The 13,897-nt window shown below is 32.5% G+C and overlaps 1 protein-coding gene across 1 annotated transcript; it reads right to left on the reverse strand.

Moving 5' to 3' along the window:
* Nucleotides 1–2,338: 2,338 nt before the first annotated feature.
* Nucleotides 2,339–4,225, reverse strand: LOC133823033 (conserved oligomeric Golgi complex subunit 7-like). The gene is made up of 2 exons (XM_062255608.1): nucleotides 3,261–4,225; nucleotides 2,339–3,104 (listed from the first exon to the last, which is right to left on the reverse strand). Exons 1-2 carry the CDS (start codon nucleotides 3,308–3,310, stop codon nucleotides 2,666–2,668), a joined length of 489 nt encoding a protein of 162 aa, XP_062111592.1. The 5' UTR covers nucleotides 3,311–4,225; the 3' UTR covers nucleotides 2,339–2,665.
* Nucleotides 4,226–13,897: the final 9,672 nt, after the last annotated feature.

Below are 13,897 nucleotides of genomic sequence, written 5' to 3' on the forward strand. Positions count from 1 at the left end.
GAAATATAAGCCATTAAACCTACCTAGGATTATGCCTCCCCCAGAGTAGTGATACGTTTTTGGGCATTAACATCAACACAACCAGCTATCTTTCCAACTTTGGCATTAAGATTGCCTTTCACTTTCTTTTTTCTCCTGCAACAGTGTGTTAATAATTAGAGCAAAACCCAAAAAAGCAATTTGATTTTAGAAATAAGAAGCAACAAACACACATGACTTCTGACATATTGGCAAGATTGTTATAATCCCAGAACCTACATCAGGAGGCACATTACTGATAAACAATCCGTATAAGCCCATGCCAAAGATCAACATGACAGTCCCAGCAAGATAAACATCTGTGTCATTGGATTACATTATTAGCAAAAGAAGCTCGTAATGAGAAAAAGATAAGACCAGAAAACAAGGGAATGAGACAGTTTTCTGTTCAAATATCAGTCCTCAAATAAACCATTTGGATCAATAGAGTGGCACAATTACATTGTTTTTTAGCTCTGTAAATCAGTTGTAACAAGTCTTGGGAGTTGTAATAATGAGAAAGAGTGAAAGAAGATAAGCCAGGGCTGAGAGGGTGTTTTCTCGAAAGGGCTTCCAAAGGATACTCTTCTCAGTGTGTTTCTCAAGCTTGTATTGAATGAAGTTGTAACTGTGTAATTGATAGTGGAGAAGGAAACAAACATCTTTGCATTTTTTTCTCTGTTATTTCTTTTCTTGTTCATTTGCTTGTGTGTGTGTGTTTTAGTACATAATTGCATACACATTGAGAGAAGGAAAAAACTGTTGAAAAGTTACCAATTGCTTCAACTAGCCACAGAACCATTTGTCCAGTGTGAATCCCTTTAACACAGCTACTCCAGTAAACTTTATATGCATCAACAATATAAATGCAACCCTACAAATATTGAATTTAGTCTGAGTATTCATGTACTATATATAGTACCAAATACACTTATGTTCATCACTATAACTTATACTTAAATATAAATAAAATGAATTGAATAATGGCTATGGTATTTCAATAATTTTGTAGAGAAGAGAAATTACATTGAGAAAGCACAAGAGGGAACCAGCCAATGAACCTGCAACTACGAAAAGTGCCAAAAATCAGAAGTCAAAAATCACTTGCCCAACAACAAAAGAGTCAGAAATTCTTTTCATTTTCAACATGGTTCATAACCCATTTGAGTATACTATTTTCTAGTTTTATTTCCAAAGATTCAAGCTCTAATTATCATGACAATCGACTAAAATTTAAACAATTTCATAATTGCCAAACCCAAATCTCATAATTTCATATAGTTTCTTCCACATGTAGTAGTGACCCTTCACTACAAAACCCCCAAAAGAACTTAACTTTATACAGTGATTGAAGTTTTGAGCTAGCTAACCCTTTCAATGTTGGATTCAGTGGATCGGAAAATTCAAAGAAGAGGGCTGCTGCTGGAGTTGGCGAAAGCGTAATTGAAGCTGGAATTGGGCTATTTGGGAGAGGAGTGTGAAGAAGCAGAGGATACATGAATGGGGTCAACAATTAGGGTTATGTTTGTGTTTGAGGTTGATTTTGATTCTGGAGAAGAAGAAAGGCTGAGAGAAGAAGTAATGGGTGAAAAAGTATTCAATAATTAAAGAATTAAAGGAATTTTTTATCAAGTAAATTGAATGCAATATGCAATTTTTTAGCGGAGTCAGGAGAACGGCAAGATTGAGCTCTGATTTTTTTGGGGATATGTACTCATGGCCATTGTTTTAAGCTGTCAGGACCACATTACAATATGCAAACAAAAACAAATTATAAACACACAAAAGGCACCAGCAATTATGTTATTAAAATAATAAGTTACCATTAATTAGAAGCTGCATGAACAAGACAAACAAAATTCAAGAAACATATCATGTATAGCTAGATGCATATTACCATATAACATGCACCCAAATGCATATTACCATATATAATGCTTGACTTTTATTGATTTTGTTTTTCTCAGTAAAAGGAAAAGAAAACTGTGACTACACTTTGTTCATGGAAATTGTTACGTACATGGAAATTGAATAGAGTACTGCATAAAAATAACATATTACACTCAAAAAGCAACAAAACCAGAGATAAGAGAAAACTTCACTTCTTAATTAGCTAGCATATATGGAGTTAACAGTGTTCATAGAACAGCAAACAAGTGGCCACAGTACTCTAAATTTCAAACATATGGTTCCAATTCTATGCAAGGCAAAGAATTCAAGATGAAAAAATAAATATAAAAAGTAACAATGAATTTATAATAGCTAATACAATGCCACTGGAATATAACCATATGGAAAACAACTAAATTACTAGAATAATGCTATTGAAAATAACCATGAGGTGTAAACAAACTATTACGTGATGGATTGCAGCTTCTAAAATTCATAGAAATCTTACATATACTAAGGAAAAATTTAGCAATGAAATTAAGGGTTTAAGTTATTTCTCATACTAGTTCATCTTAAGGGTACTAGTAGTGTCATATATATACGTATATATATTATATATACAGAGAGAAAGAGAGAGATTTACTTACAGTGGGAAATGGAGGGTTTTGAGATGCGTTGTGGGATAGCTGTGAGGTGAGAAGGAGAAGGAGAAGCCATGGTCTCTTTCTGCCTTTCTGCTTTAATGATTTACAACACATCAGTCTGAAACTGTGAGGATCTGCAAAGCCCCTTGAACAATGGACCATTCCTCCTCATTTGAAATCAATTCAACTTTTCGTGCAGTGTTGCCATCTCTCTTGTCTGATCCCATCTCTTTCTTTGAACCAACACCATCATGGTCTACTCCACAGACCACTCTTAATGATCTTAGTGTCTCTTGTAAAGCAAAGATATATTGTAACATTATGTTATCAAGAGCAAGAATTAGTTCATCTGCCTCAGAACCACCAGTAAAGTTGATACACCTTTCTACAGCTGCCTCAAGAAGTACAATGATATGGGGAATAGATTCCTCCATTCTGCGAACTGTTTCACTGAGTTCAATCCCCTGGGCACCCACACCACGAGTAATAGCTCCCCTGAGATCCACCCCAGCAATTTCAGAAGAAAGGATGGCCCGCTCCATCTGTCCATACCTTATATACATATTCAATCATTAATCAAAAAATGAACATAACATTTACATAATCTAGTATATAATGAAGAAAAAATAACAGAAAAAAGTTTTCAAAAAAAAAAACCTAGATATTTTAGAAGAATGTGGAAGTGCAAAAAAGTTTATGATTGCTTACCTTTGTTTAAATGATTCAAAGGGAGAGTACACTGCCTTCAGTGTATCCATTAGAACTCGAAGATCAGAATCTGAAAAGGAATGCTGAATATTTCTAGCAAAAGTTTGTGTCACGTTGTGTAACTCAATCAATGCCTCATTCACCTCGTTAAAATTTCCATATTAGAGCAATCACACACCAAAACAGAAAAGGAGCAACTCAAAACGGAAAGAAGAAAAATTACACATACGGAATTGAAATTAACAAATAGGTCGTGCAATGCAAATCAATAACACAACGATTCGACGAGAAATTGGAAATGAATTCCATAATAACTGAAAAACCAGATAAAAAAAATCACAAAAACATGAAGAACCCAGACACACAAAACGCAAAAACAAAGCAAACCCAGATCACAAAAATCAAAGAAAGACTCACCTCAACTACTGCGTGGAAGACATCAGCCCTGAAAAAAATCCCACCGACCCTCCAAGAATGGCGACCTGATTAGCTTGAACAAGTAAAAATCCCATAAAAATTGAAGCTTGGAAAAACCCCCCAGAATCCTTAAACTGAATAAATAAATAATCCCAAATTCAAAGCTCAAATGCTAGGTCTTATCAACTACAATACACAAATTCTTAAAACTTGAGACTCACAGCAAGAAGAAGGGATTCTTAAGCGGTTAGCCTCTCCATTTCTTGGGTGTAAGTAGCTGGAGCTCCTCCCTGTACAGCCTGCTGGACCATTGCTCTGCAAGTCAATCTCCGTCGGAGTCGGCGAAACATGGGGAGGGAAGTTGTGGTAGATGAGACGGAGGAAGACAACGAACAACAGGAACAGACTGTAGAGACAACAGATTGTTGGTACAAGACCGTGGTAGACCCACGAGTCGAGCCACGCCGTAGACCCACCGCCGCAAGCACCGTCACACCCACGAGCCAGCCACGCCGTAGACCCAAGAGTCGAGCCTCCCTGTCACACGAACGAAGCCGCAGGCCCCATCACCTTGTTACACACATGCAACAAACAGAGAGAAAGAAAGAAAGATTGAACGAGTGAGAAGGAGAGAGAGAGAAACAGAGGAGGCGTGTAGAGTAATTAGGGATTCAACCTTAGAGATTGCTTTTGTGTTTCATTTGGCGCCTGTGTATTTCATTTACCGCCCATTTTCCGTGTCTTTTTCTATTACCATGCGACAATAACACTTATTAAAATATGTTATATTTTAATGTAATATATGGGCATAATTGTTGTAGTGGCTATGTGGTGGAGGTGAGGGGAAAGGAAAGCTAGACCAGCCATGAGTTGGAGAGCTTAGGTGGCGACGTGTACATATGCGGCCGCTTGACCACCACGATGAAGGTTTCTCAGAGGAACTAGGGTTAAACCCTATTTTTGCTGCTTAGGTTGATGGGTTGTAAATTTTGAGTTGTAATTACCCTTTTGAAACTGTAAACAACTTTATAAATGTTTATTATGGGATCCCATGTACAACTTAACGTTTTAACGAGATATCTATTCCTTTTGACCGAAATTTTTAACTCTGGACTGTTAATCACATTTAGTCGCACATTTATGGCCAAATGACTCATTTAGCGAGTTTATCACTATTTAAAATACACAGTGTAACAGTCTTGGCTAACCAGGGCGTTACAATTTGGTATCAAAGCGTGCCAAGGTTAAGGGTTCCTGAAGACAGGCTGGGCATCTACACTCATGACTAAAGACAAGCTCGACTCAAGGTTTGGTAACTATTTATGTGACTATGTGTTTAACTGCTTAAATAGAATATAAATGCCTTATCTGCATGCCTTATTAGGTAGCATGAGATATTCTGATAGGGCATGGCCCTTGACTGCTGCATGATTTTAAAAGGATGTGCTTATTAGCACTGATATTGCTTGTGAATGCAAAGGAAATGCTTATTAGCATTGTTATATGGACATGTAGGTCAGGACACGCTCATTAGCACTGTCATAGATACATGCATGCCAGAAAATGTTTATTAACATTGTTATATGGTGATGAATGCCAGAAAATGCTTATTAGCATTGTTATTTGTTATGATTGTTAGGAAGTGCTTATTAGCACCAGACAGATATGAATATGAATCAACATGCTTATTAGCATGAATGTTGAATGTGAGTGCTTATATGCTCGGTCTTAGACCGTGAGGCTGCAATAGGTTTATTTATCACTACCTAACTAGCCGAATTGATTATTGCAGCAAGGTATAAGCTTGGAGGTATGCTTCCAAGGAAGATAGAGTCATCAGCTGGCCAGGAGGATCAGGGCCAGAATGATAGACATGGTCAGACCCCTCCGCCAACTCCTGAGAACTGGCAACAAGTACTTGCTGATTTGGAAGCCAGGTTATTGAGGTAGGAAGAAGAGATATGACTCTTGAGACAACAACAGGTTCCTGCAGGGAACATTTTGCCAGAGGCACCACCTATGATGGTGCCAATAGTTGAGCAACCACTGGAGGTTGGGAATAGATGGGAACCTCTTTATGAAAGGTTAAGGAAACAGCACCCTCCAATTTTTTTTAGGATAGTGCAGATCCGGCTAAGGCCGAACAGTGGATGAGCATGGTTACCACCATCTTAGACTTTATGAGGGCGGTTGGTAACGAGAGGGTGGTCTGTGCCACATACATATTTTAGGAGGATGCCCGAATCTAGTGGGAGGTGATATCCCAGACTAAGAATGTTAATACCCTAGATGGGGAAGCATTTCGAACTTTTTTTAATGAATACTTACAATATGCTTATTGGAACAATGTCTCATTCCTTTGAATTCCCTAACATTTTGTCATGGTTGAATGCTGGGTATTGTCAGGAATTCAAACCCTTAGAACACAACATGACATTCTTCCAAATCTTTCTCTGATTTAGATCTAATAAAGGGTGGGCTAAGTCTCATTACATGAGAAGACAAAAATACACAGAGAAAGAGAGAGAGAGAGAGAGAGAGGGGCGACCTATAATAAAAATTTTGACAGAGTTTTCTTACCTCAAAAACTCTTCTAAAAAAACATCACTCACTTATGGTTCTATTTATAGGAAAATACTAGGGCAACAATAATAGGGTTGTTACCATCTTTGATTTAATTATTTAATTAAATAAATAAGTGTATTATTGGAACAATTACTTACTCACAAGGCACACACGTGGTTGGCTATACAAGGGTATTATTGCCATTTTAATTTTTCAATTTTGTTTCCAAAATTATTAAAAATCAAATCCTTATTTATTTATTTTAAGTGATAATTAATTAAATACTTGTTAAAAATAACTATTTATATTTTGAACATTTATTTGATATATTTTACTAATATTAATACTAACATATTAATATTAATAAAATTTCCCAATTGTCTATAAAATTCTCTTTTGAGAATTTCCAATTAAATCCTGAGATTTTCTCTTATTTCTAATTCTCACCTAATATCAATAAATAATTCACCATTATTTATTTATGTTGACCCAATCAACTCGATATTACTAATTGATAATTAAATCAATTATTTGAAATTATTAGATCTAATTTTACTAGAGACAGTATGGGGACTATGGATCCATGAACCCAAGCTACAATAAGCTCCTGTGAGTTTATTTATGGTAATACATTATCTCACAAATTATTTATTTCTCGTGACTCCACTATAGACTCATAATTGAACTCTTGAGTTCACAGAACGTATTTTCCAAACCACAAATGCATTATCCATTGTTATAACCATTATAGTTAGTCAATCCTCTATCGATGACTTACTAATGAGCTGAGTGCAAATTAGCATTTTACCCTTCATCAATATTATATCCTTAACTACAACTAGGTTCCTTATAAATGATATTTTCATGAACTTAATCACAGAAATTAGATCTCAATCATTTAACCTCTTGAACAAAGCAATTAAGGAAATCATATTTTCACTTCTCATACGGATTCTATAGATTTCATATCTATGAATAATACACCCACTCAATTACACTACTAAATCTCTCTAAGATGTAAGTATCACTACAAGAAAAAATGCTTTTAATAAGACCAAAAATGTGTTATCAAAACATACCATAATACTTTTTGACGTGTTAAGACCGACTATGTTATCGTAGGTTAGGGTACTTTACATAACACTTTATCATTGTTATAAATATGTGTTATTATACTGTCAACGATAACACACTTTCTGTGTTATTTTAATAAATAGATAAGTGTTTAATTATATTATTTATAGTCGATTATATAACACATTTCAATACTTAGAAATTTGTGTTATACTACACTTTAGTATAGCACATTTTTTGTGTTATACTACACTTTAGTATAACACATTTTTTGTGTTATATAATGAAGTTTGCATAACAAAATTCTTTACTTATAAAAAGTGTTATTGTAATAGATATTATAACACATTTTTCATATTATTGTAATATTTAGATAAGTTTAAATTCTCATTATATATTCATTTATATAACACTAATTTATTCTATTATATTTTTATTTTTTATTTATATAATTAAAATTTGCTTTCTAATATATACTAGCATCATCAAATGAACTTGATTTTCAAATAACAAAAAGTAAAAACATTCAACATTGTATTAACAATCCACAAATTAGTTTAAAACATTCAGCACTGTCATCAACAACAAAATGTTCTTTAAGTATTCAAGTAGTATTAAATATTCGACATATTGAAAAGTTACTACTTTCAGCACAAAATATTCTACAACTGCCCAACACAAAGCCTTCAAAATTAAGTATCCTTTTCTATTTCGCTTGTCACATCTGCAAAATAAACAAAGAAATATTTTATTGTTATTATCTAGCATCACAAATTACTTCAAGAAAAATGCTATGGAAATTATTTCCAAGAGAGGACACCACATACAAAATAATGAATTCACAACTACACCAAAGCAAACAAAGAAACCAAACACTAAATTATAAGACATTGGTTCTTTTTTGAGTATGAAAATGTACCTCTTGGAATATCAAAATATTCTACCACTTGTCACACCTCATATAATCCAGATAAAACATATCAAAAAAAAAAAAAATAACTACTGCATGCAAGGAAAAGTAAAAGTATGTCCTCTCCCAAACAAAGCAGACATTGATATGCATCTGACCACACTTCAAAATATAGCCAACTACTCCAATAAAAAAGAAATCAAAGCAATGAAGTACATATAATACGATAACTTGCCTAGACAGAAATATGAAATTCTGATACTGTATTATAAAAAATAAAAATTGACTTTTTAGTTCTGAAGCACATCTCACATCTCAATTTTCTTTTGGTAGCTAAATCTATTTGTGCCTAAATATATAATTGAAAATTTTATGTATTATTTTGGGAATTACCATTTTATTTTGGTAGCAAAGAAAAAACATTTACCTACTAATTTTTTGGTAGCTAAAAATAAAGTTTCATTCATTTTATTTTGCAAAATTTAGCTACTATTGTGAGAGTCTGGTCTAAATAAAGTTTTTATGTTTAACAATGCTAAAGTTCTGTGTATCATAATGAAATGAATATTTGAGAGTCTAGTGAAAAACTTGTTCATTAAATGGTGTCTCCTAAGGAAATTGGCAATCTAAAAAGTCAGTGTGTGACTAATGTCCAATGCTCAATAATGAAGAATATAGTGTCAATCAAGATCCCAAACTATGGATAGTTATTGTTAGATTCTCATATGGCTTTAGCATTTTATAAATTTTCCTTTTTCGTACTTCAACCTATTGAATTGTGAATTTGAGGCATATGTATTTACAATGCACCAATTCATCATGAGTTTACATCCTATCAGTTAAAGCAACACACACACATAACTATGAGAATCTGCAGTTTTTTGTTTAAAAAATGGCTAAACAAAAACAATATTCATAAAATATAACTATGAGAATCTTATTCTGTCCTAGCATGTTTCCTTTTCCATAAACACACAGACATATATATAAGGGCTGCATGCATTTAATCATGTCTTCTTGATTGAGTATAATTCTATAAATTCATAGCACTACGCCAATTCCTAATAGTCCAAACTAAAGAATTCAAAGTCTGTCACAAGTATCTATTATCGACAAAAAAAAATCCAATTTAAATTCAGTAGTTATCAAATGTTTTCACTGCCATAATCATAGCTGCCACTAAAGCTGTTGAAGAGGCTATTTGGTAAAGGTGTATTATGAACCTCTCAGACAATCATATATGTGTGATCTACTTGGTTAAGAACCACATCCCCCTTTGTCATGAGCCAAGCAAACTTGTTAAAGCCAACTATATCTAATTGTGATACATTAGTAGAAGATCATATTGACATAAGTAAGTTCACGCAGTAGAGATTTATGCTGAAAAATCTCCAACTCTCTCAAAGTTCAAGCATTACTTGGACATTGTAATTATCACCAGGAAGAATTAAATAAATCTTCTATTAATGGCATGATAAAGTAGAAACTGTGAAGAATATTTAAAGAGAGTTCAAGAGTTAGTTATGTATGCTAATTCAGTGAGTGACAAAGAACTAGTGCAATAACAAAGTTTTATCGTGACACACAACTACGTATACAGTTTCTAGGATTACAGGAGAGGGAAAAATTGTGAAAGGTACATAGCGGCAATCGCAAGCAATGATGAAAAGTTGCAACGATATCCAAGCATAACTTTTGGTGATAGTAAAATATTGAACTAAACATACTTTTCTTATAACCAAGAAAATAACAAATTCAATAATATTTATCTTTCTAGATCTAGAATTTTAATATCAATCACATGTATATATGTATTTATTTACATAATTACATAACCTTATCAAGCTTGTAGCATATAATATGTACAAAATTACAAATATAATATGGCCATGGGAAAATCCTCATTTTTTGTCCATAAGCAAAGAGATATGACAAAACCCAAGTACAAGAGACACAATGGAGTCAAAGCAAAACAAGACAGATGATAAGAATATTAGGCCTTCTCTGAGGTTTAATTATTCCAGAAAAAATAAAAAGAACTAGTTACTAATTAGGCCTATTATTATTGGTTGAATATATGTCCAATAGGATTATAAGAAGTGTACTAGGCATACTAAGTGATTATTATATATATTGCCTAGTGTTCTAAGGGAAGAGATATAAAAAAAAAAAGTTGATTATAATTGATAGTGCTTTGCTCTTGGGGAAAGTTTAAAGCCTCTCAAATGCTTGGTAGTTCTTGTAAGTATCTGGGCTTGATTAATAAAGTGTGAGAAATTCTTTCTAAGGCAATTCTTGTCTGACAACAGAATAAACAAGAGATGCAAGAGAGTAACTTTAATAAAAAGAGAAAATCGTATACAAAGTAATAACAGGATATGCAAACTCCAACAAACAGTTATAAGAATTCAATGTTTATAGCGTCAAGACCTATAAAGCACACTATTCAGACTTGAAAAGAGGAAATTGACCCTATCAATTTATCAAACACTTCAGTACAATAATTTACCAAAATCATAATAAATCTCTCATAGGAAACTCCACATCTATTTCTGTAGAGTGAATGATGTCAATGGTTGTGCCATTCTACAAGCCTCCCCATCGGTGGGTGACCATAAAAAATAGAGTAACAGAAGAGAACAAAAGAGAGAAGAAACAAATTTATCAATTTCAGTAATGGGGTGGAAGCTATATAACTCTTTATGACTGTTATGGTGTCCACAGAGGCAAATATTGAAGAATAAGAAATTAGTTTTTCAAGAAAACTTTAATATTATTATGGTTGTGGCCCTTTGGAGTGGTAGATCAGTGGCCTTAAGTTCATAATTTTTTCTTTCAAACATATCCTTGTTGCTCCCCACCCTAACTCACTCTTCCCTATTTATTTTATTCAAAACAATTCAAAATCAAATTCAAAATCGAATCGGAATAAGAAAAGAGCCAGAATCAAAATTCAAAAGAGCAAAGGCAGAAAAACTAATCTAAGAAATTAACCATCTTGAAGTTCAGATTACAAAAACACTAGACATACAAGTGAGCACTTTAAATTGCCAATCATATTTGCTTATAATGTCTATATAGCTAGTACTTTTGGTCTAATTTTCTTTTCTTCGTCTTCTTTTTATTTTTATGTACAGTCAAAACAAATAAGGGAACTTGATTTTGCTAATATACATCTACAACTTGAGGACACATAACCATATTCAATCCATATTGCTTTAGAGGTGAGAGAAGTTGAATTAAAAAGTCTACAAGAAGTCCTAGATAGGCTTTGCTTTGGAAATAAATCATATGAGACAGGAGATATGGATTGGGGCTTGTTAAATATAGTAAAAACTCACATGTCAATTATAGCAAAGTGTAATGAGATATGGAAGAGTGAGTAAAGATCATCAAAATTCTACTCTGATAATACCATTAAAACAAAACACATAAAACACTGTCTCTAAGAGAAACACATAAAACACTGTCTCTAAGAATCATTATTAATTATTCATTTATTTTTATTTCTGATTAAAAAAAATACAAAACATAGGGAATTTATAGATAATTATTAATATATATATATATGATGAATTTTCTAAGAATATAGTCACTGGTCTGGTCTTATAGCAATGATATATAAAGTAATCCATGGTCAAAATTTAATGAACAAGTTAAATCTGATTATTATTTTGCTGATAAATTGAACCAGTGACTAATACAATTTAAAGAAGTACACATATATATACTAAAATGATATAGTCCCATCATTTTTTATGACTTTGCAGTAAAAAATAAGAAGTTGAATTCAACTGGGGGGTCAGAAACTCTGAACTTGGTAGATTAATTAGAGACCAAAATAAAACAAAACTCATCAACTATTATATTATTGACCAGTTATAATAATATGAGTTTGAACGATTCAAGGACTCCCCTGTTTGGTCCATATTCATTTATCAATATTTCATGTGGAAAAGAAGAAATAGATGATGTTCAATATGGCTGGAAAAATATGGTTGAGGTGACTTTAGTGACGAGAATTGTTCAGAATCTATACAAAGGTATCTCAGTGCATGCATCACTCTATTATACTTGGATTTTGTACATCCATAGTGATCTTTCATTCATGAATACATGCATGATGGATGGTTCTTATTTTCTATACAAGCTTCAAATAATGTATGACATATATATTGATATGTATATTCAACATGACAGTGCTTCTATGCAAGATATAAACTAGTCATAAGTGTACTTACTTCTCATGGAATATGAGAATTTCTTACAAGACTTCCATGATCCAAGATTCTTGGAAATTGAACCTACAAAAACCAAACACATCAAAGTTAAGTCAAGAGATAAAATAAACATAATATCCCAAAACTCAAAGGTAATGTGAAATAATAGATAAAAGTGGAAGAACCAAAACAACAAATATTATGAAGACAAAATATATACACAAATCTTAGATTTACAATTTTTTTTATATTTGAAATAGAGGGGGATCCATAACAAGAGCAAAAAATACATCTAAGTACAATATCTGTGAATGTAATGAACTAGCATGAGCTTTTTTTTTGTACCTTCAATACAGGACCAGCGTAAAAATATTCAAAGCTCCACAAATATACAATATATAAAGTCACTTTAAATAAATTCCATAATCTTTAATATTGTCTTAGTTTAGACAAAGTTCAAGCAAGTTTATTTATTCTCCAGAGCCACAAACAGAGAAAAACTAGGTGTTTTATATAGGAGCATTAATTTAAAGATCCAATCCTAATAATACATCAAATTATAACATAGACAGAGTATCCTTAGAACACTTGAAACTATTTGCTAGCTAACTTATGGTTTGGTTTTACAATTCTCAACCTAACTTGCTTATTCCCACCATCATAATTAGGATGCAAGTTAATGATATAGCAACTAAAAAAACAATAACTTTTTTCAAGCAAAAGTTTGTGCAACCTGTTTGACTTTGCTATTAAGGTACTCAGTGCATTCAGTACATCAAACTACGGTTACTTATTGAAAGATTAAAAATTTAAATATAAAATTAAACATAAATAAAAAATGGATTAAATAGACCTTGTTAAACTAATATTCTAGAGGCAAACACAAGTGCAAAATAAAGAAACAAACCTAAGCAAGAGAAAAGTCACAATAATAATTATTAGATATCAATTTATAATCCAGCTATTCGATAGTCAATTACAAACTAAAATGACATTTTGTTAATAAAATAATCAAGAAAAACTATGTGCAATATTAAAGTAAAAAAAATACGTATGTAACTTGAAAATAGAAATATCAACACACTTAAAAGGTAAAATATTAATTGTTTCCCTCACCAATAAAAACTCAGGAGCCATGCAGGTGGTGGGACTGAGGTACACGCAACACACACAAGAGAGTGGGAATCACTAGTAAAAAAATATATTATACTTTTTTAAACAAAAGCAAAGCCTATATATGATGCAAAAATATACTATACTCAAACTAAGATATGGAAAAATGAATATTGATGTTCAAATTTGTTTACAAGACTATACGATGCAAAAATAGAAATACCAGAGTGATAAATACACAAGGTGAGGAAACTTAAACAACTAAAATAATGTTCATTCTAAACATGCTAGCTTCTTCCATTCTTTTAAGGATGTAAAATTTGAGAGACCTAAAAAGC

This window comes from Humulus lupulus, chromosome 1 (genome assembly GCF_963169125.1).
Source record: "Humulus lupulus chromosome 1, drHumLupu1.1, whole genome shotgun sequence".
In the NCBI taxonomy this organism is placed as follows: Eukaryota; Viridiplantae; Streptophyta; class Magnoliopsida; order Rosales; family Cannabaceae; genus Humulus; species Humulus lupulus.

Excerpts from the sequence above, each read along its gene's own strand:
- LOC133823033 (XM_062255608.1), bottom strand. The coding sequence starts at position 3,310 with ATGGATACACTGAAGGCAGTGTACTCTCCCTTTGAATCATTTAAACAA. Across the intron at positions 3,105-3,260 it reads TTTGAATCATTTAAACAAAG|GTATGGACAGATGGAGCGGG; the intron begins GTAAGCAATCAT and ends TATGTATATAAG.